The sequence below is a fragment of the Notamacropus eugenii genome, chromosome 3, assembly GCF_028372415.1.
Source record: "Notamacropus eugenii isolate mMacEug1 chromosome 3, mMacEug1.pri_v2, whole genome shotgun sequence".
Lineage (NCBI taxonomy): Eukaryota > Metazoa > Chordata > Mammalia > Diprotodontia > Macropodidae > Notamacropus > Notamacropus eugenii.
This window is the reverse complement of record NC_092874.1, coordinates 377,924,963-377,948,619: the sequence shown is the minus strand read 5'-3', so window position 1 is coordinate 377,948,619 and position 23,657 is coordinate 377,924,963. Positions and strand designations below refer to the sequence as shown.

Here is a 23,657-nt window from a genome sequence, read left to right as displayed (position 1 = left end):
GTCTGTTTTGGCAGGTAGACTCCCAGATATTTTATAGTGTCTACTGTAGCTTTAAATGGGATTTCTCTATCTTTTGCTGTTGGACTTTGTTAGTAATATACAGAAAAGCAAATGATTTGTGTGGGTTTATTTTGTAACCTGCACCTTTGCCAAAATTGTTTATTATTTCAAGTAGTTTTTTACTTTGATTCTTTGGGATTCTCTAAGTATATCATCTGCAAAGAGTGATAATTTAGCTTCTCCTTTGCCTATTCTAATTCCTTCAATTTACTTTTCTTCTCTTATTGCTAAAGCTAACATTTCTAGTACCATATTGAGTAACAGTGGTGTTAATGGACATCCTTGTTTCATCCCTAATCTTACTGGAAATGCATCTAGCCTATCCCCTTTGTATATAATGCTTGCTGAAGGTTTTAGGTAGATACTGCTTATTATTTTATGGAAAGTTCCATTTATTCCTCTGCTATCCAATGTTTTCAATAGGAATGGGTGTTGTATTTTGTCAACATCTTTTTCTACATCTGTTGAGATAATCATATGGTTTCTGTTAGTTTTGTTGTTGATATGATCAATAATGCTGATAGTTTTCCTAATATTGAACTAGCCCTGCATTTCTAATATAAATCCTACCTGATCATAATGTATTATTCTCATGATAAGTTGCTGTATTCACTTTGCTAATATCTTATTTAAAATTTTTGCATCTATATTCACTAGAGAAATTGGTCTACAATTTTCTTTCTCCATTTTGGCTCTTCCTGGTTTAGGTATCAGAACTGTTTGTATCATAAAAAGAGTTTGGTAGGATTCCTTATTCACCAATTTTCCCAAATAGTCTATATAGTATTGAAATTAACTGTTCTTTAAATGTTTGATAGAATTCACTTGTAAATTCATCTGGCTGTGGAGATTTTTTTCCTAGACAGTTCATTGATGGCTTGTTCAATTTCTTTTCCTGAGATGGGGCTTTTGCAGTATCCTGTAAGTTTTGGTAGATTATCTCATTATTGTCATTCTCTTGAATGAAGTTATTGATTGTTTCTATGATTTGTTGTTTAACCAGCTCATTCTTTAGGATTAGATTATGTAGTTTCCAATTAATTTTTGGTCTATCTTTTCATGGCCTTTTATTACATATAATTTTTATTGCATTATGATCTGAGAGGGATGCATTGACTATCTCATTACAACAACTCTTACAAACATTTTCTTCCCTCCTCAAGACTCCCAAGACTCCCCCTACTCCTACCCTCTAAGCTGAGAACTTTGCCTTGTATTTTACTGAAAATGAGATCATTCCCTAAGAAGTCTGTCATCTTGCCACTTCCTTATATCATCCTACTTCCTGCTGCTGTTTCCTCTTGTTGAAAAACAAAACTTAAGTTGTCATTAGTCAAATGAGTTTAGAGTAAGAAATGTTTGATTCCTTTCTTGTCTTATGTCTAGTATGGACTCTCAGAGGAGGCACTCAAAGAATCATGAAATTTGAGAGTTGGAAGGGATCTCAGGGACCATCTTTTACTCATACCTGAAAAATGATCCCCACCTGACTAGTGATCAACATTCTAACTAACCTCCACTTAAAGATTTCCAGTAAAAGGGTCCCACTACCTGTAACATACAGTGCACATGTGAAACCAATTTGTCATTACTTCTATTTATTAGGGTTAATAGCAAGTACTACACTGATAAGACCTACACTCATAGATGCATCCAAACTTTATTGACCATTCAATAACACAAACATCAAGTGCTCTACAAATGAATTTTAAGGTCCCACTAAGCATGTCTTGTCCTGGTACTCATGACAAGGTAACCTTTCTGCCTGATTAAAGGTTGTGTGTTTCCTTTCAAGATAGCATTCTATCAATTCTCTGTCAGTCAAGCAAACATAGGATGCTCACATTTCCAAGTGCCTTCCAAATTTGGAAATATAAATCTGTCCTAGAATCAACCAAGGATCAAGCTGATTGCTGGAGCCAGGGAATATGGGGGGTATACTTCTGGTTTTTTAAATTACATCTAAGTTCTGATTGGTGATATATGATGTGAGCTTATGATGAAAGAAACTATCAATCATACATAATGTCATTAGCAAATATTTGTCAGTTGTTTACCAGATTTGGGGGACACATGTCATTAGTAATCATTTACCAAATCTAAGGGACATATGTAAGTTTGATAGTGTTTACCAAATCACTGATTTGTTTACCAAATTACCAATTACACAAATCATTGCAAAATTATACCACTGGAAAAAATAGCTTATATAACAACTATTTAGTCACAAGATGGAGGATTAAATCCCAGAAAATGGGATTGTTCAACCTAAATTAACACACTTATTCCCACTATATTAACCCACTAGGCAATCCATTCTACTTTTGGAAAGCTCTAATTATTAGAAAGTTTTTCCTTACATCAAAGACTAAATTGGCATCTTTATAATTTCCATCTATTGTTCCTAGTTCTGTCTTCTGGCATTAAATAGAACAAGGCTAATTCCTCAATAAATACTTAATGACAACCCTAAAATAAGTGTTAAACAATCTGCTCCACAGTTTTTATGAAGGAATTTTGAAGGACAAGGAGATGCTGCTTCAGAAGACAGTAAACAGCTGTGAAAGGGCTTCATAAATAGAACATTTTATAAAATTTATTTTAAAAATGCTCTTATAAATAGAGGTTCATTTGCCATCCTCAGAATGGGACAGCATCCCAAACCTAGCTGGACACATCCCTGGGATACCAATCCAGATTTCCTAGATTTGCTATTCACAGCTCCTTCCATAGTCTGGGGGAAAAAATGGAAATTGCTCAGGTTCTGACCAGGGTGCCTCAATACATGATCAATTCTCCTTTATTGGTTCCTCTCCAGAATATAAGCCTCCTCAACATTCTGTTCTCTTCTCTCTTTAGGGTGACTTCTAAGTTTAAACCTCTAGTTTTCATGTTTCTCCTAACATCCAATTCTGTATTTCCATCTGCCTACTAACTATCTCCAGCTGGATTGCAAGGGTCCCACATTCATGTCAAAAAATGAACTCATTCACATTTCCCAAAAATCTCCTCCCAAATTCCCTCTTTCTGTTGATGGCACCATCAACTTTTCACCAGGCTTGGAATCTTGGCTTCATCTCTCTCTCTCTCTCTCTCTCTCTCTCTCTCTCTCTCTCTCTCTCTCTCTCTCTCTCTCTCTCTCTCTCTCTCTCATATTACCCTTATCCAATTAATCACCCAGTTTTGACAATTCTTTGTTTAAAATATTTTTCAAGTCTTCCCCTTCCATTACATTCCCACATCTACCTCCTTCAACTATACCCTCTTACCTGGATTACTGAAATGGGTATATAATGGGGGGGGGGGGGGAAGGAAAGAGCGATCAAGAGTTGCTGGGCATCAATCAGAAGAATTTCCTATGTCCTCTCATCAAAGGGTTAGGGAGAATGTCTAGCTCTGTGGGAGGTGCCAAGCTGACAAAGGTCCAGTCTCTCCCCCTCCAAACTATCCAGCACACACTGTTAGATCAATCACCCAATGCACAATTCTCATTGTATTTCTCTTCAGCTCACGCATTGTAAAATGGCACTTCTGTTCACACTGCCCCTGACAACTCTGACTGTAAAAATCCTATCCTTACTTCAAATAACATCTTAATTACCCCCTTTTCCACAATCTTTCCGGATTCCCCCAACTATATGTGATCTTTTCCTGCTCAGAAACCCTCAGAGAACTTTGCATATCTTATAGGACGCTTGTAATCCACTGACACATACTGACTGTGTGATCCTGGGCAGGTTACTTAACCTTTCAGTGACCCCAACCAATTCTCTAAGAGTATAAATTGCTGATTTAAAATGGTAGAAGTTTTCTCACAGGGGAAACTAATTATACTTATGAAGTCACATGTCCAAATCCCCAAAATTGCATAGCTCCTTGTATAGTTACTTTGAAAAATCACAGAATTTTAGAGTTGGAAGAGATGTCAGTGGTCAACTAATTCAACACATACCTGAAATGAATCCCTCATTTGACCCATGTATCATATATTCATCCAGCAACTATATGAAGAACACCCATGATGGGGAGCCCAATATCTCCTGAAGCAGCTGCTTTCACTTTTGGACAGATATAATTATTGGAAGTTTTGTCCTGGTATCAATCTAAATTTGCTTTTTTGGAATGTCTAGCCACCTTTCTTGCTTCTACCCTCTTGAATAAATGGAATAATTCTTATTTTATATATCTCACCTCCCCTCTCTAAGGAAAGTGTCCCAGCACAACTCTGCACTGGGGCTGGCTGTTTCAAGTCTAAGTCATGATCCAGCCAGAAAGTTCACCCACATTGACAATGAGCAGGGGGAAATGAGTGAAGTGAGGTACAAAGGAGGGAGAAAAATGGAGTTTTATCAGTTGCAAGCTAGGGTCTTTTTGTCAAGATGTAATCTCTATAGCACAGAGAGGGGGATAAGAGTTTGAAGTACAAAACTATGAGTATCAATTATTGGTCAGACTGGGGTAAAGAAACACAAGAAAAATTATGGAGTGGCAACAGTGCGAGGAAACATTTGTCTGGTTAAGGACTGCTAGGAGCTGCCTACTCTGCAAGCCCAAATACAGTTGACATTGACACCACTATCTCTCCATGGGCCCCAGGGACTGCATTTGCAAAGGTATCATTCAGGTGGAAGGTGTGGATTACTAACTGATGTGTGGAGGTTTCAGAAGGGATCCCATGTAAGCTCTGGCATCTCAAAAAGTGGCATTTAAGATGAGCTTCCAATAATGAGTAGTATTTCCATAGGTAGTAGAAAGAAAACAACAGAAGTGTGGGGGTAGGGAAACATGGGGTATATTAGGGGAAGGACAGATTATTCAGGTAGGCTGGATGAATACAGTACATTTTGGAACATAATGAGAGATAAAGTTAAAAAGAATTCATACAGAACAAGGCTTTGAATGCCAAACTGAGGAGTTTGGATTTTAAGGTTTGCACAGCACTTTACAAATATTATCTCATTTAAATCTCACAACCTGGGAGTAGGTGCTATTATTATCTCCACTTTACAGATGAAGAAACTGAGGCAGGATTTCAACTCAGGTCTTCCTAACTACAGGTTCCTTGCTCTATCTACTGTGCTATCTAGTTGTCTCTAACCTTGTAAAATTGGATTATAATTGAATTGAGTTAAAAGAGAGGGACATGTGACTATATTTTAGGAAGACTAATTTGGCAGTGATGTATAGGATGGACTGATGAGAGGAGAAACTGGAGATTTGCTAGAAGACTATCGCAGTCTTCTCGGGGGATATTGTGAAATCTTGAACCAATGAAATGGCAATGGGAAAGGAAAAGAGATGAGTATGAGAGGTAGAATAGACAGAACTTGGCAAACAACCAACTGAATGAGACGAACAAAGGAGAAGAAAGACTCAAAGGGGACTGTGTCTGAAGCCAGGGTTATGAGAGGATAGAGGGTTTCATTAAAATATCACAAAATCCAGGTCCTGAAACAGGGAGCAAATTTTGGGAAGAGGATAATAAATTTAGTTTTGGAAATGGTGAGCTTGAAGTATCTTGTTCACTCTTTCATTCCTCCACAGCATCTAACACAGTAATTTATACATATGAGGCTCAACAAATATTTGCTGAATGAATGACAGATGGCTTTCTGCCCTGTATGAACCCAGTCCAGGTTGTGGATTGATCTCCCCCAGTGTGTGGTAAGCTTGGAACTCTACCAAATTAGTGGCTAGATTGTCCCTAGGTTGTCCAGGTAGGTGACTTCCCTATTAGGACAAAAAAATTCCCAGTTATGATTAAGAATCAATTAATTAAACAATAAACTATTGAACACCTATCTATCAATACTAGGTACCTTGGAGAGGGAGAATACAAAGAAAGCTTAGATTCCCAGTCCTAAAAATCTTTAGTATATTTGGGGAGACAGGACTAAGGCACATAAAACAATAAAAAAAAATACAGGATGGGGTATGATTCAGTGCTAGGTTCCACATGCATGCAATAGAAGATAGAGAAAGGAGATCGATGTAGGGAATTAGATGGGGAATATTTCATTCAGGTGGAGCCTCAGCTTGTCCTTAAAGCATAGGTAGGAGTTGGATTGCCATAGGTATTTGAGGAGGACATTTCAAGGAGAAGTGCCAGTGTAAATAAAGGTTCAGAAGTAGGAATAAGTTTAGGAGGTACTGTGAGGAAACAAGGCCTGACTAGAATTTCAGAAGTGGGAGATAAGTTTGGATAGATGGGATGGTGTCAAATTAAGGAAGTACTCAAGGGTCAGGCAGAACTTTTAAAAGAAATTTTTTTGGGGGGGGGAAGGACTGCAAACAAAGGAGATGCTTATTAATTAGAGAATAGCTAAGGAAATTGTGGTGTGAGAATGTAATAGAATACAACATAAGAAGTTATGAAAGAGATGAAAGAAATCTGAGAAAAGTTGAATGAACTGATCCAGAATGAAGTAATGGAACTAAGAAAATAATTTCTATAATAACAATAACATTATAAAGGAAAACAACTTTGAAAGACTTAAGAACTCTGATCAATGCAATAAATAGTCATAACTCCAAAAGACTGATGATGAATCATATGTGCCATCTCTTTGTAAGAGAAGTGATGGGTGCAGAATGACACACATTTTCTGACATGACCAATGTGTGTGTCTGTTTTGTTTGACCATATTTATTTTAAAAGTGAGGGCATTTTTAAATTTTATTTTTCATTTGAAGAGAGGAGAGTTATGAAGGAAATGGGGATAGTAATAATGATAAAAAAAGAAAACATTTAAAATATGCACAGAAGTGAGCTGAAGTTCAGACACAAACAGGACAGTATTAGAATAATTGTATTAAATTTATTATGTAACTTACCATTGTACATAATTGAAATTCACAGTTTCATATGCCATTGTCTTTCTGTTCTTCTTTGTTATTTGGAAATAATCATGTTTGTTTATGTCTGACAACTCCATAATAAAAAAAAAAAGAAAAAAATTCCAGTTAGGCAGAGACACTTAGTGTGCATTTAAAAGGTGTGAACAGATGAAATATCTCATTCTTTCCTAGCTACTTTCAAGTAAGGAGGAACAAAAACTCCTGAAAGACTTTGAGTGGGGACTGAGGTAGCAATACCAGCTATTAATGTCCCATTTGGGTCATCACAAAGTTGTAACTACACAGTTTGGCTGTTTCTGTCTCTGTCATACTTATTAAGGGGGGAAAATAAGGCAGAATTTTATGGTAGCAACACAGAAAAGAACAGAAATAAAATGGGTCTCCACCATTTAAGGGATGGCAAAATAAATTAGGATAAATGAATGTAATAATACGTTCCATAAGAAATCACAAATAGGAGGAATTCAAAGAAGGTATTAAGATTTCTTTCAAAAGATGCAACTCAAAATAGAAAGAACCAGGAGAACAAGATAGACGATGAATATAAAATATAAATGAAAACAACACTAAAAAGCAGTCAAATTCGGATGAGTTTTAATGACCCATCCTGATCCTGAAGAACAGCTGATAAAGCACTATTCTTAGCAGGGAAGTGGTAAGACAAGAACTCTTTTCTAGTGCCTAGTATATTGCCTAACAAGTAGTAGATAGTTAATAAGTACTTGTTGTATGACACTAAATACAATGGAGTACAAAACATGCCCTTTGTCCTCAAGATCCTTATGCTGTAGTTACGTTGAGACCAGGTCTAAAAAGTTATGGTAGTATAACCAAAAGAAATCAAAGAATGAGGAAAAAGAATTGTATGCACAAAAATAGTCATAGCAGCTATTTTTGTGTTTGCAAAGAATTGGAACCAAAGGAGGTGCCCATCAATTGGGGAATGGCTGAATAAATTGTTGGTACATGAAAGTAATGAAGTATGTTAAATATACCGCCATAAGAAATTACAAAAGTGATGAGTTTAGAGAAACCTGAAAAGATTTGTGAGAAATGCAGCTGATGCAAAGTGAAGTCAGCAGAACCAGTAAATAATTTATATAACAGTACTGACCACGACAAAAGGACAAGTTTGAAAACCTCAAGATCTTCGATAAATTCGACGACCAAACCTAAATTCAGAGGATTGATAATGATTTGTGCTACTAAGACAGAAAGGGCTGATAGATTCAAGTTGTAGAATGAGATGTACATTTTTGAACATGAATAGTGTATGGATTTGTTTTGTTTAATTATACATATTGGTTACAAGGGTTGTTTTTAATTTAAAAATACTATTTATTAGTAGAGAGGGATAGATACTAGGGAAAAACAAAGAATAGCAATCATTTATAAAAACAATAAATCATTTGGGGATAATGGTAGAAAAATGCCTGTTAATTTAAAAAAATTATTAATTAATTTATTTATTATTATTTATTTAAGAAAATAAATTAGTAACTCAAGAAAGTCCATGGTAAGGACCACAGGGTTCAGGCTATCTGAGAAGTCTTCATGGAGAGAGTTGAGTTGAGCTAGACTTGAAGGATGCTCTACGATTAGATAAATGGGGAGTTGAAGGATCATTTATGCAAGGTAATGGGGAGCAAAGCTGGGAATGCCCATGGCGTGTATGATGGTGTACTCATACCACTCTTCTTCGTCCCTTCTGGAGGGTTTAGAGGGTTTTGCATAGAAGTTATCACTGGGAGACCAGAGCAACAGTTCGGGAAAGCCATTGAGTGCCTCGAGTAACTAGAAAGAGGCTTCAGAGATGAAGGAGTTATCCAAGATTGCCTGGAAAGTTTGGTTAACCTTTCCATGTCTGTGTCAAGGAAGCTTAAGAAGTGCTAGGTAAGGGGTGACACGCAGCGGGGAAACTACACTTCCCAAGAATCCTCGCGCGCCCACAGGCCAACACCTCCTTCTGGCACGCGCGTCTCCTCCCTTTCCCTCCCCCTTTGCTCTCGCACCCGCTAGACTATCTATCGCGAGAGGACGGGCCGCGGCGGCTATAGCGGCAGTGATCTGTGGTGGTGGTGGTGGTGGCGGCCGAAGGCGGCGGCGGCCATTTTGGTGAGGCCTCTGGAGTGGCGGTGGCGGCGGCGGCGGTTCGCGGGGAGTGGCATCTCCCCTCCCCCCCACCGCCCTCCCACTTCCGTGCGCTTAGAGAGTTGGAGCTAGAGACGGGACAGCGGCAGTACCGGCAGGCCCAGTGAGACCTCGGGCGGCCGCGGCGACAAGAGAGGAACCCTCCCCCCTTTCCCGGCGGGGGGGGGGGTGGCGCGCGCGCCCCCGAGGACGCAGGTAAGAAGAGGGAGACAAGATGGCTGATTCCCCTCGTCCCTCCCTCCTCCCCTTCTCTCCTCCTCCCACTTCTCGACGACGAATGATTGCGCGCGCATCCTCGCTCTCCTCCCTCCCCCCCCCTTTCCCGGGTCGCTGCGCGCGCATCTTCGGCCGGGCCCCGGGGCCAGTGCGCGAGACTGCCGGCGCGCGCCCATAGAGAGGGACTGAGAGGCCAGACGGGCCAAACGGGGCCCCGGCGTTTTATCCTCCCCCTTTCCCGCCCTTCGCGCGCGTGCACGGGTGAAGGAGTGTGAGAGGCGAGCGCGAGATCCAGGTGCGCTCTTGCCCGCGCGTGTCCGTGTCCCCTCCTCGCGCCCTGCTCCCTGTTCTCGGTCCCTTAAGAGCGCGCAGGAAGGGAGTGGGTAGCGCAGCGTGGGCCGGGCAGTGCTTGTGCGTGCCCATCTCCGCGGGTGGGGGGCCGGAGGGCGGCTTCCCGAAGCTCACCTGTCCTTTCCCCTCCCCTCTCATTTCCTCCCGGTGTAACAGTGATGGGCTAGGCCGGGGACCCTGGGTTCCTGCTACCCCGACCTGCCCCCGCCCTCGCCTCTTCCCTTCATTTGGGCGGGAGCCCTGGGGCTCGGGCAGCCCTGCCAGGGCTCCCCACCCCCTGCCGCGCACGCGCTGCCTGTCCCAACTTGGGGTGTGTGTGTGTGTGCGCGCGGGGGTGCGTGTGTAGTGTGTGTTTGTGTGTGTTTGTGCGTGTTTGTGCGCGCCTGCCCCGAACCCCTCCTCTTCTTCCGCGGACCCGCGTGCGCGCACCTTGGGTGGGTAGGCGGAGTTGGGGAGGGGCGAGCGAGTGGGAGGAGCCGGGGGTAATGTGGGTTAGAGGAGTCCGAGGTCGGGCCGGGTTGGGGGCGGTGGGGAGCGGGGATCCGGCTCCCTCTGCTTGGGCTGCGGCAGGTCGGGGTGAAGGGGCCGGAGGAGGGAAGTGTGCGGAAGCAGCCCCGGCATTGACAGCTTGTGGGGCAGGGCTTCTTCCGTACCCCAGTCATGCTGTGATCTTAGCTCTGGTACTGGAGTTATTTCTGCAAAGAAGTGTATTTGTGAAATAAAACTGGCCTTCCTCTTGGTGCCTTCTCTTTGTGCCACTCCTCTGGTAGGGTCCGCCGAGGATCTTTGCCCTAAACAGACAGCCAAGGACGTTTAAAGTTTCTTTCCTTACACTGTCTCTTTTTCCTGCTCTTCCCCTCTCCCTTGGGTGGCAGGAGCTTGTTCCAGTGGTGAATGCATTCCGTTTTCATAGTGCATGCTTTTGCTTACTCTTCTCTGGAACATGAGAACTTTCTTCCTCAAAGCTCTTACTGGAATCTTTTCCTGGTAAATTTGGATACATTGAAAAACTCAAAAGCAGGTAGGATAGAATAAATATGTGAATTTATAAGGAAGTAGTTCCTCAAAACTGATGACTCCTTTCCCTCACCTTCATTTTAGGTGTGCTCTCCTTTGGTACAGCGGCACCGTGGAAGTGCAGACTTTCACGGCGGGTGTGGTTTCAGCTCACACAGGTGAGAGAGAGAGAGAGAGTGTCCTTTTTAAAAAAAATCAATGGGGAGGAGTTTAAGGTATCATCTATAAACACTTTGCAGGATTTCTGGACTCTTATATTGAATGCTGACATAATATTTGAATGTGCTTTTTGTGAGAGATCGGCTTCACTACTGAAGGGACAGTGTTAACTTTAGTATTCTGAATGAAAACGTTGGTGAATAAAGTGGGTTTCCACTCTAGTGTTTAGAAATTGAGAGTAATGAGATTTCCTTATACTGCTTCTGCCTTTGGGAATGGCTGTGATCCCTTGGTTTGTTCTTTCCCACTCTTTTGAAACAGGTACTCCAGAGGCCAGTGGACCCGAACGGAGGCTGGGACGCCCTGGGGGGCCCCGGGCCCTGGACAGTGGGTCCCGGTGGCCGGTGGCCCAGAATGAGGCCAGCACCCAGCATGCCCTGCAGCCGGTCGCCAGCCCCTCGGCTAGCAGCAGTGGTGACGACGATACCGTCATCCTCCAGGCACCCTACGTGGAGCCCAGGAGTGGGACAATGCAAAGTAGCCCCTCTCCTGCCCACCCTCAACTTCCAGTTCTCCAGACAGAGGTATGAAAAGAAGAGATTTTTCTCCATTAGAAAATGTGGTTCTAAGGTGGGAAGAAATAGAAGTTAGGATGGAAGAGTTTTGCTTTGAGAAGAAAATAAATGCTAAGAATATTCTGCTTCTTCAAAATGCCTTGTAATACTTCTGTGTATGGCCTATCTCCCCCAACTGGGGCAGCTAGGTGGTACAGTGGATAGAGCACCAGTGCTAGAGGACCTGAGTTCACATCTCACCTCAGACACTTGCCACTCACTAGCTGTGTGACCTTGGGCAAGTCACTTAACCCCAATTGCCTCATCCTGGGTCATCTCCAATCATCCTGATGAATATCTGGTCACTGTTTTCAGATTGGCTCTGGAGGAGAAGTAGGGCTGGTGACCTGTACAGCCCTCCCTCACTCAAAACAAAGTCAAGTGCAAATCATGTCACTATTTCTCTGATGGCATGGTCTTCTTTGGCAACAAAGGATGAACACACATGCCCCAACAGAATTTAAGTTTCTTGAGGATAGAAATAGTTTTATTTTTGCCTGTCCCCATTGCCTGACACCACAATCCCTTGCATATAGTATAAGCATGATGCATTTCTGTTGAATTGAGACATTATTCTCTGGTAGGTTGTATAATATCTCCTGGGTGAAAAGCAAGAAATTTAATATGCTCATGGTTGTTTATGGTACCTGTAAGAATCTACTCAGTTGTCTTCCTCTTCCCTAGCAGATGGTATCAGACAGCATGACAGGAAGCAACCCAGTATCCCCAGCCTCAACTGACTCTCCAGCCTCCAGTGGGGCAGGTGGCATCTCTCCCCAACACCTAGCCCAGGACTCTTCCTTGGATGGGCCTCCTGGCCCCCCTGATGTCTCCTCAGTGCCAGTGGTTGGACTTGGCTTACCTCAGCCTGCTGACCCAGCCAGTAAGGGTCCTAAGTGGGAGAAAAGCCATGCTGAGATTGCTGAGCAGGCCAAGCATGTATGTATTTTCAGGTCCACCCTTTCCCTACCCCCACCAGTCCTTGAGGGTCTGCAAATCTCTTTTGGGAACCTTCTTACCATAGACATAGCCACTTCTGTCCTATTTTCCCATTTTCTTTCACCTATACTTCTAGGATTTATTTGTCTTTTCTCATCTTCACTGTCAACCTCTAGCTTTTACTCTCTGCATTTTTTCTTGGTGTTTGTTCCTCCATCTTAAGTTCTTTTTTCTATCACTAGGTGTCTTACTTCCTGAGGTAATTTTTCTCAGGAAAGGAGTAGGCAACAAGGAGGGAAACCCAGGGCAGTATTTTCGAGTTCTTTAGAGCAAGGACAGAGTAAGAATAAGTCCCTATCCCATGTATCTCTGGGAATACATCCTTTTGATATATTTACTCATCTCTTGTGCATTTCCGTGGAATGATTATTGTTGGGAGCTGTCAACCTTTGTTTGCTTCTTTACCCCACCAGGAAGCAGAGATTGAAACACGAATTGCAGAGCTTCGGAAAGAGGGCTTCTGGTCACTAAGGCGACTACCCAAGGTTCCTGAACCAGCCCGACCTAAGGGTCACTGGGACTACCTGTGTGAAGAAATGCAGTGGCTCTCTGCTGACTTTGCTCAGGAACGGCGCTGGAAACGGGGTGTGGCTCGTAAGGTAGGCACCCTTTGCCCCTATTCCCCTTACTGAATCCCATGCTTTGAAAGTGTTTTGTTTAAGTAGAAGAAGCCTATAAGGTCACTTAGGACAGTTGAAAGAAACATGCTGGAATTGTAGTGCTCCTGGGGATGAAAGGGGATGTTGGGGAAGTAAACTCTGGCCTGTAGATATTCAGACACATTTTGGTCTCCAGATTTTTTACTTTTTTTCTTAACTTTTTCCTTTTTGCAATTTCTTCTGTTGGGAGGAGGAGGATGAAACATGGGGGCCAAGTTTCTACAGTCACTCTCAATTTTATATACTTCTACCACCAGGTAGTACGCATGGTAATTCGTCATCACGAGGAACAGCGGCAAAAGGAAGAACGGGCCAAGCGGGAAGAGCAGGCCAAGTTACGACGGATTGCTTCATCCATTGCCAAGGAAGTCAAGCAGTTCTGGAGCAATGTGGAGAAAGTAGGAGTTTGGGAAATGGGGATGTGTTTGGACTTGGTCAGAAAATTTCTGCCCATCTCTACGGGAGAGATTTGTCAGCCTACCCCAGTACTTTTTAAGACTTCTATTGATCAACAGATGTTTAAGTACCTACTAGACAAAATGAAACCTTCAGGGAGCTTACATTTTATTGGGAGATGAGCATATATAGGTATATGCAAAATAAATAGAAAGTAATTAGGAGTTGAGGTTGGAAAGAGGTGCTAGCACCCATGGGGATCAGAAAAGGTTTTATTTAGAAGATGGCTCTTGAAGTCATTCTTGAAGGTAGTTAATGACTTGAAAGGTATTCTTAAGAAGTGGCAGTAAGGGGACAATGCATTTCATCCATGAGGGACAACTAGAGCAGAGGCAGAGAGATGGAAAATAGATGGGAGTATATGAGGATTGTACTATAGAGTGTATGAAAAAGAATCGTGTAAAGCCTGAAAAGGTGTATTGGGCCAATCTGCGAAGGACTTTACCTGATAGAAGACTTTACACTTGATCCTTGAGTTAACACGAGTAGTGGGACTCTATGGTCATCATACCTCTACTTTAAAAAAAATTATGTGGAGGTTGGATTAGAATGAGGAGAAATAGGAGGCAGGGAGACTAGAAGACTGGTGCAATAATCCAGGGCAAGAGGTGACAAAGACCCCACTAGGGTGGTGACTGTGTGAATGTAGTGAAAGGGAAAGATGAGAGAGTAGCAACTAAAACATTTTGTAGCTGAAAGGATATGTGGTGAAAGTAAGGACTCAAAGATGACAGCCTGAGTAATTAGGATGGTGGTACCCTCAGCTAGTAATGGGGGAGTTGTGAAGGAAGGGGGAATTTGGTGGGAAAGGTGATCATATGAGTTCTTTCTGGACCTGTTGATTTTGAGATGCCTATAGGACATCCAATTGAGAATTCCAATAGGCACAAAGTGTGCTCAAGACAGAGTCCTAGGATACACCTACCATTAGAAGACCTGATGTAGATGATTAAAGGAGACTAAGGAATGGTCAGAAAGATATAAAGAGAACCAGGAGAGCACACTCACAAAAACCTGGAGATGAGGAAGTACATAGTAGAAGAGAGGGCAATCTATAGTGTCCGTAACAGAAGTCATGAAGAATGTAAACTGAAAAAATGCCACCATATTTCGCATTTGAGAAATCATTGGTAACTTTGGAGAGAGAATTTCAATTAAATGTTCAGTTTGAAATTGAGAAGGGAGTCAGAGAAGAGGAAGTAGAAGCCAAGTATAGACTGCTTTTTGCAAGAGTTTGGCTTGAGAAATATAGGGTGATACTTTGAGGAATGGTTACAGTCCAGAGATAATTTTAAAAGATGAAGAAAGTTGGGTATGGTTATAGGCTGCGTGTAAGGTACTTACATGGAAAGGGAGGGATTAAAGGTTTACCAGGAGGTGGGGAGTAGAGAGCAATCTACCAAAGTAGGCAGGAGGGAATTTGAATGTGAATGAATGAATAAAGCATTTATTAAGCATTTCCTATATACAAAGCACTGTGCTGAGCATTAGAAATAGAAAATCAAATCCCTGTTCTCAAGGAGCTTACATTCTTATTGAGGAGAATACACATATGGAAGATTTCAGCTGCATGTCAGATGGAAAAATCCCATGGTCCTTAGGGTACAGTAGCAGAACAGATGTTAATACTCTTCCTTTGATATCATTTCCACTGATAAAATCATGTCAGTTTCTTGTGTTAAATGACTTGATAGTGCCAAGAACTTTCCTTACTGGGTCTTTGGTAGCTGTGTCCGTAGCACCTGTAGGAACCCTTGGCAGACTGCATCTCCATAGGGATGATGACTGAGCTTCCTAAGCCAGAGGAGGTACCATTCCAAGGGTCTTGGACTCAGGGTCCTTAGCTGTCTCCATCAGGATCTGAGGGGAGGTGGTGCTCTAGGTGGTTGTGGTGGTCTGACTTGCCTAGCACATGTTGCCTCCTACCTCTCCACCAGGTGTCCCAGTGCTTTAGACAGGGGTGGCTTGCCTGCCCTGTGTGTGGCAGTTGGATTTCAATTGGTAGGGATAATTGGGCCCTTCTCCATAAGAATTGCTTCCTTGGATGATGTCTTTGAGAGCCAGGTGGAAATAAAGACTGTCTTCAGATCAAGGTCACATGAGAGGTTGGCCTTGGCAAGAAAAGTCACCTTAACGTCAGAGTACCCCAATTTCTTTTTTGTAATGCAAAGTGGGTCTTACCTGGTAATGACTGGCATAGGCAAAAGGTAGGCAGCTTGTGGAGAAAACACAGGCCCTGTTTTCAGGGTATCATATGTAGCAGCTCTGACCTAGATTTCTTGTTCCCTGTTTATCATAGGTGGTACAGTTCAAACAGCAGTCTCGCCTAGAGGAAAAGCGAAAAAAAGCCCTAGACCTTCAACTTGACTTCATTGTGGGCCAAACAGAGAAGTATTCCGATTTGCTGAGCCAGAGCCTCAATCAGCCCCTTGCCCCAACCCCAAGCAAAGCTGGCTCTTCTCCTGGCCTTGGTTCTTCTCACACTGGTTCAGCTGCTTCTAGTCCCCCACCTCCTGTCCTTCCCCAGCTTGATGATGAAGGTGGGTGCTCTTGAATCAGTTTCTCTACCTTCTCTCCTCAGAACAGTCTAAACCTGTGACTTAATTATCTTCATAATTCTGAGTTTGTTTTTATGTTCTAGATGGGGATTTTCAGCCACAAGAAGAAGAAGAAGAAGATGATGAAGAGACAATTGAGGTAGAGGAGCAGCAAGAGGGCAATGATGCAGAGACCCAGAGGCAAGAGATTGAGCTGCTTCGTCGTGAGGGAGAGCTGCCCTTGGAAGAGCTACTACGTTCTTTGCCCCCCCAGCTGCTAGTGGCATCCTCTAGTCCCACCCACGTCCCTTCATCAAGTGATGCTGACTCCCAAGAGGTCTTGGAGGAGGATGGTGAAGAAGAAGAACCTCATCAGGGCTCAAAGGTACAAAGGAAAGGGCAGGGTAGAGAAGAGGGATGAATTTTTGGTCTTCTGTAGGTTTGAGGAAAGATTAGAGGCTTAATGTCAGAGCCTAAAAATGAGATCAGTCAGTGGATGTTTGTATTTGACTAATGCAGACTGGGTCCAGGTCTAGACCCTGCTTTGTAATAAGTGGAGTAACTGGAGGTTTTTGCAGTACTCTGTCTTGGTTAATTAGACCATATTTAGTTCAGTCCCAGGTCCCACATTTTAGGAGTACTGTTGATAAAAATGTAAAGTACCCAGGGGAGGATAGCCAAAGATGGAGAAGAGCCTCAGATTCATAAAGGATTGATTCCTGTAAGGTTGAAGAGACTTGGGGTGTTTACCCTGGAGAACAGAAAACCGAAAGGGGATATGATAGCAGTCTTAATGTATTTGAAGAGCTGTCAGTTGGAAGAAGTAGTAGTTTTTCTTTGTAGCTCTTAGGCCACTTGGTAAAAGTTGCAAAAGCAATTTTAGGTGTCTTAAAGAAGCATTTTCCCAGTAGCCTCAGGAAATAGTGGAGGTACTCACTGGATTTATTCAAAGGCTGGATGACTATTTGTCGTGTATGTTTCAGAATTCATTTTCTGTTATGAGTTGGAGTAGATGCCCACTGGAATTTCTTCCAGCTGGAAATCTATGATTCCGATTCTGGTATCTGAATTTGGAGAAGGTCAGGGTCTGCATTGAAGGTGTTGGTGTTAGCATGGGGTGGTCTTCTGGGGTTCAGCACTTCCACAGGTCTAACCCCAGACAGTGGGGCTGAGACTTGGTAGCTGGTGCTAAGAGTAAAAATCCCTTGGTTACTCTTGCCCTGGCCATGCCTGTGGCAACAGTGACTTGGGGGACAGTAGGATTAGGGATCATTCTATGGTGTCTGAGCTAATATCTATTTCCTGTGCTCCTAAACTGACTTCTCACTCTTTTCATTCTCCACTTAGAGAAAGCACCCAGCACCTGTCACCCATCGAAATAAACAGCTGTGGCATCCGGATGAGGAGGATGAAGAGTTCAGAGCCAATGAGGATGAAGGTTCATCTTTCAATTACTCTTTTCCTTTACCTTGTGGATTGTACATAGCTTCTCTCCATCACTGACTTTGTTTGCTCCCTTCCATAGGAGAGGATGAAGAGGATACAATAGCAGCTGAGGAACAACTGGCAGGGGAGGTAGACCATGCCACGGAGCTCAGTGAATTGGCCCGAGAAGGTAAGGGAGCTGGGAACGAGGTGTTGTAGAATTTGATAGGCTTACTGCTTCTGAGAATATAGCACTTTTCACAGGTCCACCCCAGCTGTGGGGCTAGGATTTGGTAGCTGGTGCTGAAAATAACCCTTCAGCCCCCCTCCCCTGCTCAGTCTAAAACAATGGCTGTAGCATTTGTGGGGCAAAATAAGCTGAGACAACAGGAACATTGGAGAGGAAATAGAAGGCTGATCCTGGTGTGTCCCCTAGGAGAGCTTTCTGTAGAGGAGTTGCTACAGCAGTATGCAGGGGCCTATGCTTCAGATGCTTCAGTCCCAGGCTCAGGAAGTAGTGAAGATGAGGAAGATGAAGATGATGCCACCAGCTCTGAATCTGAACAAGATCAGGAAGAGGAAGAGCATCCCCACGAGGATAGTAGCAGTCAATCTGGTATGTGGGAATTGAGGAATCATGGACTTAGAGATGGGAAAAGACCTTAAAGTATGGAAGTAGAAGTAGTAGTTGAGGATAAGGTGTGGGTAGCTCTGATCTCTGTCCATGTCTACACAGAATCTGCTGAGGAAGCAATTGAGGAGGAAGAGGAGAATGTTTCAGAGGAGGAAGAGGCAAGTGAGAATTCAGACTCAGAGGAATCAGAGTCAGAAGTGTCCGAGCAGTCTGAGGAGGCCCAGCCTAGGAACCGAGCAGATGAGGAAGAAGAGGAAGATGATGACTTTGGAGTAGAGTATCTTCTGGCCCAGGATGAAGAACGGAGTGAAGTGAAGGGAGACAGTGGCCCTGCTGCTCCAGGGCCTCCTCCATCACTAGGACCTAAGAAGGAGATAACTGACATTGCTGCTGCTGCTGAGAGCCTCCAACCCAAGGGCTACACCCTGGCCACCACCCAGGTACCAGCTGATCCCATCTTTGTCCTCACTTAGTCATACCTGTCTTTGTCTGCTATGTCTCCCAGTTATACTTGATTCTGTTCCTACTCAAAACACTTGCTCTAGCCATTCTTCGAAATTAGTCATTCTCTCTTTTCCTTCCCTACCAGGTGAAGACTCCAATCCCCCTTCTGCTTCGGGGCCAGTTGCGAGAATACCAGCATATTGGGCTGGACTGGCTGGTCACTATGTATGAGAAGAAGCTCAACGGCATCCTTGCTGATGAGATGGGACTGGGGAAGACTATCCAGACTATATCCCTGCTGGCCCACCTGGCCTGTGAAAAGGGTAACCCCAGAAAGAATCTAGATCTGGGGACTTTGCCTTGATGCTATAGGGGGAGGCTGTTTCCCTTCAGGCTCCACATAGCTTCCTTGAGAGTAGTCCTTCTGTCACTGGGTGAGAAAGGTGGGGTTGAGAAATGAAAAACGTTTAAACGTGGATGTTGAATATTTGAACTGTTTAACATGTAACCTGGTTACACATCTGACTAAGTGCTAAGGATTGATGCTTGGAAGCCAACACCAATTACTGTGAGACTGATATCTGGAAAGGAGTACAGGAATTGGGAAACTGTCCCTACCAGGGCTTTGGACACAAAGACAACAGGGTTGACTGAAGAGTACTGGAATATTCTCTAATCCTCTCCCCTTGTAGGTAATTGGGGGCCCCACTTGATCATTGTCCCCACCAGTGTGATGTTAAACTGGGAGATGGAACTAAAGCGTTGGTGCCCCAGCTTTAAAATCCTCACTTACTATGGAGCTCAAAAAGAAAGGAAGCTCAAGCGGCAGGTTAAGACTTTTGCTATTCTTATTTGATCACTTCTGATCTTTCTATTGATTCTGTGTTCCTTGACAGCCTCTTCTTGCCCTCTTTCTTTTCATATGTCAAAAATTTGTTTCTTCCAAACTACCCCTGAATCCCTAAAAGGCCTTTCCTTTGTTCCTCCCTTCCTGTTTCTTATCTCACCCTCTTAGTCCTTATTCATTTCTCCTCTTTAATTTTTCTTCTTTTTTTTCTTGTTCTCAGGGCTGGACAAAGCCCAACGCCTTCCATGTTTGTATCACATCTTATAAGCTGGTGCTGCAGGACCACCAGGCCTTCCGCCGAAAGAACTGGCGATACCTCATCTTAGATGAGGCCCAGAATATCAAAAATTTCAAGTCTCAGCGATGGCAGTCTTTACTTAACTTCAACAGGTGAAGATGGGAAAACTTAGGGAAAATCTCATGATTTGACAAAAACAGTCTAACGATCTACCTAAATTCTGGGAGATAGTCCCAAGAAGATAGTTTGAGCCTCCAAGGCCTTGCCATGACCCTCCTTCGCTCTGTTCTGTGCTTTCCTGTAGCCAGCGCCGTCTGCTCTTGACGGGGACACCGTTGCAAAATAGCCTAATGGAATTGTGGTCCCTGATGCACTTCCTGATGCCCCACGTCTTCCAGTCTCACCGGGAGTTCAAGGAATGGTTTTCTAATCCTTTGACTGGCATGATTGAAGGCAGTCAGGAGTACAATGAGGGTCTAGTCAAACGGCTGCACAAGGTAAAAGAAAGGAAGAATAAATTAAAATATAGTCAGTGTGTGTGGAAAGATCACAGTGCTTTGCTCAAGTAGAATAGTCAGTGTTCATACTGTATTCACAAAAAGCACATCTCTTTTTTGTGTTACAAACAGGCCAACTTTTGCAGGGAATGTACTTTGTAAGGAGGATTGTTTTGGGATTTGTTGGGAAGTTTCTGTTGTATCCAAACAACATCACAAATTTTAAAAGAAAAATAGCTTAGATTTAGATTCACATGAAAATCACAACTAGAGGTAGAATAAAATGTAGTAAAAAAACACTGAACTGAATAGAAGATTTGAGAACAAGTTCCATTCTGCCGCTTACCTAGCGATAACTTCAGACAAGTCATTTGAACTTTCTGGGCCTTAACGTCTTTCACAAAATGAAGAAGTTGAATTAGATGATAGCTAATATTCTTTATATTCTTAATATTTCTGTTAAGCAATATTTCAGAATGCTGGAAAGGTTAGGACCCCGAGGGTTGGGAACATAGCCAAAAGGCCTCTAAGAAAAGGAAGACAGCTACTAACTAGAAGTGTTGTTTCTCCCATGATTTGCCAGGAGAATGTGGGTTGTAACATGGAGGAGGCATGGTGATGTTAGGTGGAACATGGCCAGAATGAGCCTATTGGTGTAGCAGTGGTATCCAGGTTTTGCCCATGGTGGTTTTCACACTCCTAACCTCTGCCTGTTTGGCCCCAGGTACTTCGGCCCTTCTTATTGCGCCGGGTTAAAGTGGATGTTGAAAAGCAGATGCCCAAGAAGTACGAACATGTAATCCGTTGCCGTCTGTCAAAGCGACAGCGCTGTCTTTATGATGACTTCATGGCACAGGCTACGTGAGTCTCTCTCCAAGGTCATAAGCATAGGTGCTAGACTTGCAAGTAATGAGTTTTTGTCCAAGTGGCAGTAGGAGGAAATTTCTGGAACCTTACCCATGTTTTTCTCTTTTTTCCTGACAGTACCAAGGAGACACTTGCTACTGGTCACTTCATGAGTGTCATCAACATTCTGATGCAGCTGCGTAAGGTCTGCAATCACCCTAACCTGTTTGACCCCCGGCCTGTGACTTCTCCTTTCATCACTCCTGGCATCTGCTTTAGCACTGCTTCACTGGTGCTTCAGGCCACAGATACCCATCCTCTGCAAGTAAGTAACTTCCCCCTGATTTTTTTTTATCCATTAGTCTTTTACCTCACCATATCCCCTAGCCCAATACTCACTTTACTGAGTTTAGTGACTGACTTCTGACCCTTGAACCTCTCTCCTCCCTTCTTGTGCTGACTGCCCTGTCTCATCTCTGCCTGCCAACTTCTAGTCACCTTTGATTGGCTTTTGACTTGACCTGTCTTTCTCTGGCTCCTCTGATGACAGCGGGTGGACATGGGCCGGTTTGACCTGATTGGGCTGGAGGGCCGAGTATCTCGTTATGAGGCTGACACATTTCTGCCCCGGCATCGCCTCTCTCGCCGGGTACTTCTAGAGGTGGCCACTGCTCCGGACCCCCCTCCTCGTCCCAAGCCTGTCAAGATGAAGGTTAACAGGTACTAGGGCTGATGGAATGGATGGAAAATTAGAAGGAAAATAGAGTAAATATCAATAGTAGAGGAGGAATGATACGGGAGAAAGCATAAACAATGGATGTTTAAAGTATTCTTCTCAACACTAGTAGGGAATAATCTGTAGAGAATGCTAACAGGGATTTGGGAACTTATGATGGGTTGAGTTTGTCTAAGTTTTTTTTTTTCACTGTATCTGCTTTTCTGAGTCTTGTTTGTATTTCCTGTTTTGCATTTTTATCTTTTTTTCTCCTTTTTGTATGTATAATTTCTCTTATTTTTTTGCCTCACCTTTCTGTTCTCTTTGGTTTTTCTCTATGATAGGATGCTTCAGCCAGTGCCAAAGCCAGAAGGCCGGACAGTAGTTGTGGTGAACAGCCCACGGACACCCTTGAGCCCTGCCCCAGCCCGACCTCCTCCAGGCCCTGATCACTCAGCCCAGCTCACCTCTGGCCCAACCCCTCCAGTGCTGCCAGCCCCACTACTGGTGTCATCCTCATCCCCTGGGGCTCCACTTAGCCCAGCATCCCGGCCCCCTGGCCCAGTCCTGCTACCCCCTGTGCAGCCAAACAGTGCTTCCCTCCCCCAGGGTGAGTTGCAAGGGAACCAAGGTGCTGGGATAATTTAGAAGTTCTTTTTGGGTCTGAGAAAAAATAGGGAGTGAAAGAGGCTTGAGGAAATGTTCAGGGAAAGGGAATAAGGAGTGGTTTGGGTGGAGTGGAAGAGACCATGGGACCATCGTACACCTGTAGAACACACAAGGTGCTGATAGTCCTCTTCTTTGTGTCCATAGTGCTGCCACCCCCTCTGGGGGTGCTGGGTGGAACCCCACGACCCCCCACCGCAGCCTTGCCCTTGAAGCCATCTCCTCCAGCCCCAGTGCGCCTGAGCCCCTCTGCTCCACCTGGTTCATCCAGCCTGTTAAAGCCCTTGACGGTGCCACCTGGCTATGCTTTCCCAGCTGCAGCTCCTCCAACCCCAGGGCCTCAGCGCCTCATCCTCTCCCCTGACATGCAAGCACGCCTGCCCTGTGAGTCTTAAACATTTTGGAATAACTCAGGGATGGGGGGGGAAGAAAGGACTGCAGAGGAAAGACCTTATTCAGTCCCAGAGAGACAGAGGAAGAGGAATTCAGGATTGCTGGAAAGGGAGAAATGGGAGGCAGGGAGGGAGAATGGAATTTGTTAGGATAGGGTGAGTTTTCAGTGGGTTCATGTCAAAAGATAACGCAGGACCTTGGAGAGAACCTAAAGCACACAATATGTGTGTCTCATGGGCAAGGGGATGTGACTAGTGGAGTGAGGGCCAAGGAACAATAAGCTTCTCTGTCTCACAGCCGGCGAGGTGGTGAGCATTGGGCAATTGGCCTCCTTAGCACAGCGGCCGGTGACCAGTACAGGGGGTAGTAAACCCCTCACCTTCCAGATCCAGGGCAACAAATTGACTTTGACTGGTGCCCAGGTGCGCCAACTTGCTGTGGGGCAACCCCGCCCGCTGCAAAGTAGGTAAAACCCACCCCCTGTCCTGCCCTGCCCTCTGCCTCCTTTTCCTTACCTTGTCTCTGCCTTTGTTCCTTTTTGAGTTTCAACCTCATTGTGTCTCCTTCCACATATAGTACACACTGGGGGGAATAGATTTTTATTAGGTCTTAATAAAAGAAGGAAGAAAGAGGCTATTGATATGGGGAGGTATGCCCTTTTTCTCTATTTTTTCCCCTATTCTCACCATCGCCCCTGCTTTCCCTAGTTGACAGCTGCTCCCATCCTGTTTCTCGCTTTCTTCTCTCTCTCTCCTTCTCTTTCTCTCCCTCCTTCTCTCCCCCTCCTTCCTTCTCTCCCCCTCTTTCTCCCTCCCTCTCTTTCTCTCTCTCTCCCTCTCTCTCTCCTCTTTCTCCCCTCTCTTCCCCCTCTTATC

General features: G+C 43.9%; 1 protein-coding gene and 1 pseudogene across 6 annotated transcripts in view; one reads left to right on the top strand and one right to left on the bottom strand.

Annotated features, from left to right (window-relative positions):
• LOC140532215 (glutamine synthetase pseudogene) overlaps positions 1-9,708 on the bottom strand; it is a 95,175-nt pseudogene extending 85,467 nt beyond the window's left edge.
• SRCAP (Snf2 related CREBBP activator protein) overlaps positions 8,950-23,657 on the top strand; it is a 29,819-nt gene continuing 15,111 nt past the window's right edge. For 2 of the 6 annotated variants that reach the window (XM_072597536.1, XM_072597542.1), the window contains exons 1-22: positions 8,950-9,264; positions 10,738-10,811; positions 11,134-11,396; positions 12,114-12,365; positions 12,839-13,024; positions 13,342-13,482; positions 15,840-16,080; positions 16,182-16,462; positions 17,425-17,515; positions 17,603-17,692; positions 17,939-18,118; positions 18,239-18,576; positions 18,726-18,903; positions 19,273-19,409; positions 19,648-19,817; positions 19,970-20,162; positions 20,887-21,023; positions 21,147-21,333; positions 21,559-21,728; positions 22,068-22,333; positions 22,537-22,773; positions 23,080-23,244. In XM_072597536.1, coding sequence (XP_072453637.1) covers positions 11,343-11,396; positions 12,114-12,365; positions 12,839-13,024; positions 13,342-13,482; positions 15,840-16,080; positions 16,182-16,462; positions 17,425-17,515; positions 17,603-17,692; positions 17,939-18,118; positions 18,239-18,576; positions 18,726-18,903; positions 19,273-19,409; positions 19,648-19,817; positions 19,970-20,162; positions 20,887-21,023; positions 21,147-21,333; positions 21,559-21,728; positions 22,068-22,333; positions 22,537-22,773; positions 23,080-23,244 — 3,694 coding nt within the window. In that variant the 5' untranslated portion in view covers positions 8,950-9,264; positions 10,738-10,811; positions 11,134-11,342. Of the gene's footprint in view, positions 9,265-9,403; positions 9,581-10,737; positions 10,812-11,133; positions 11,397-12,110; positions 12,366-12,838; positions 13,025-13,341; positions 13,483-15,839; positions 16,081-16,181; positions 16,463-17,424; positions 17,516-17,602; positions 17,693-17,938; positions 18,119-18,238; positions 18,577-18,725; positions 18,904-19,272; positions 19,410-19,647; positions 19,818-19,969; positions 20,163-20,886; positions 21,024-21,146; positions 21,334-21,558; positions 21,729-22,067; positions 22,334-22,536; positions 22,774-23,079; positions 23,245-23,657 lie in introns of those variants that run through there. The other 4 variants (XM_072597538.1, XM_072597534.1, XM_072597535.1 and 1 more) reach the window with 3 other exon arrangements.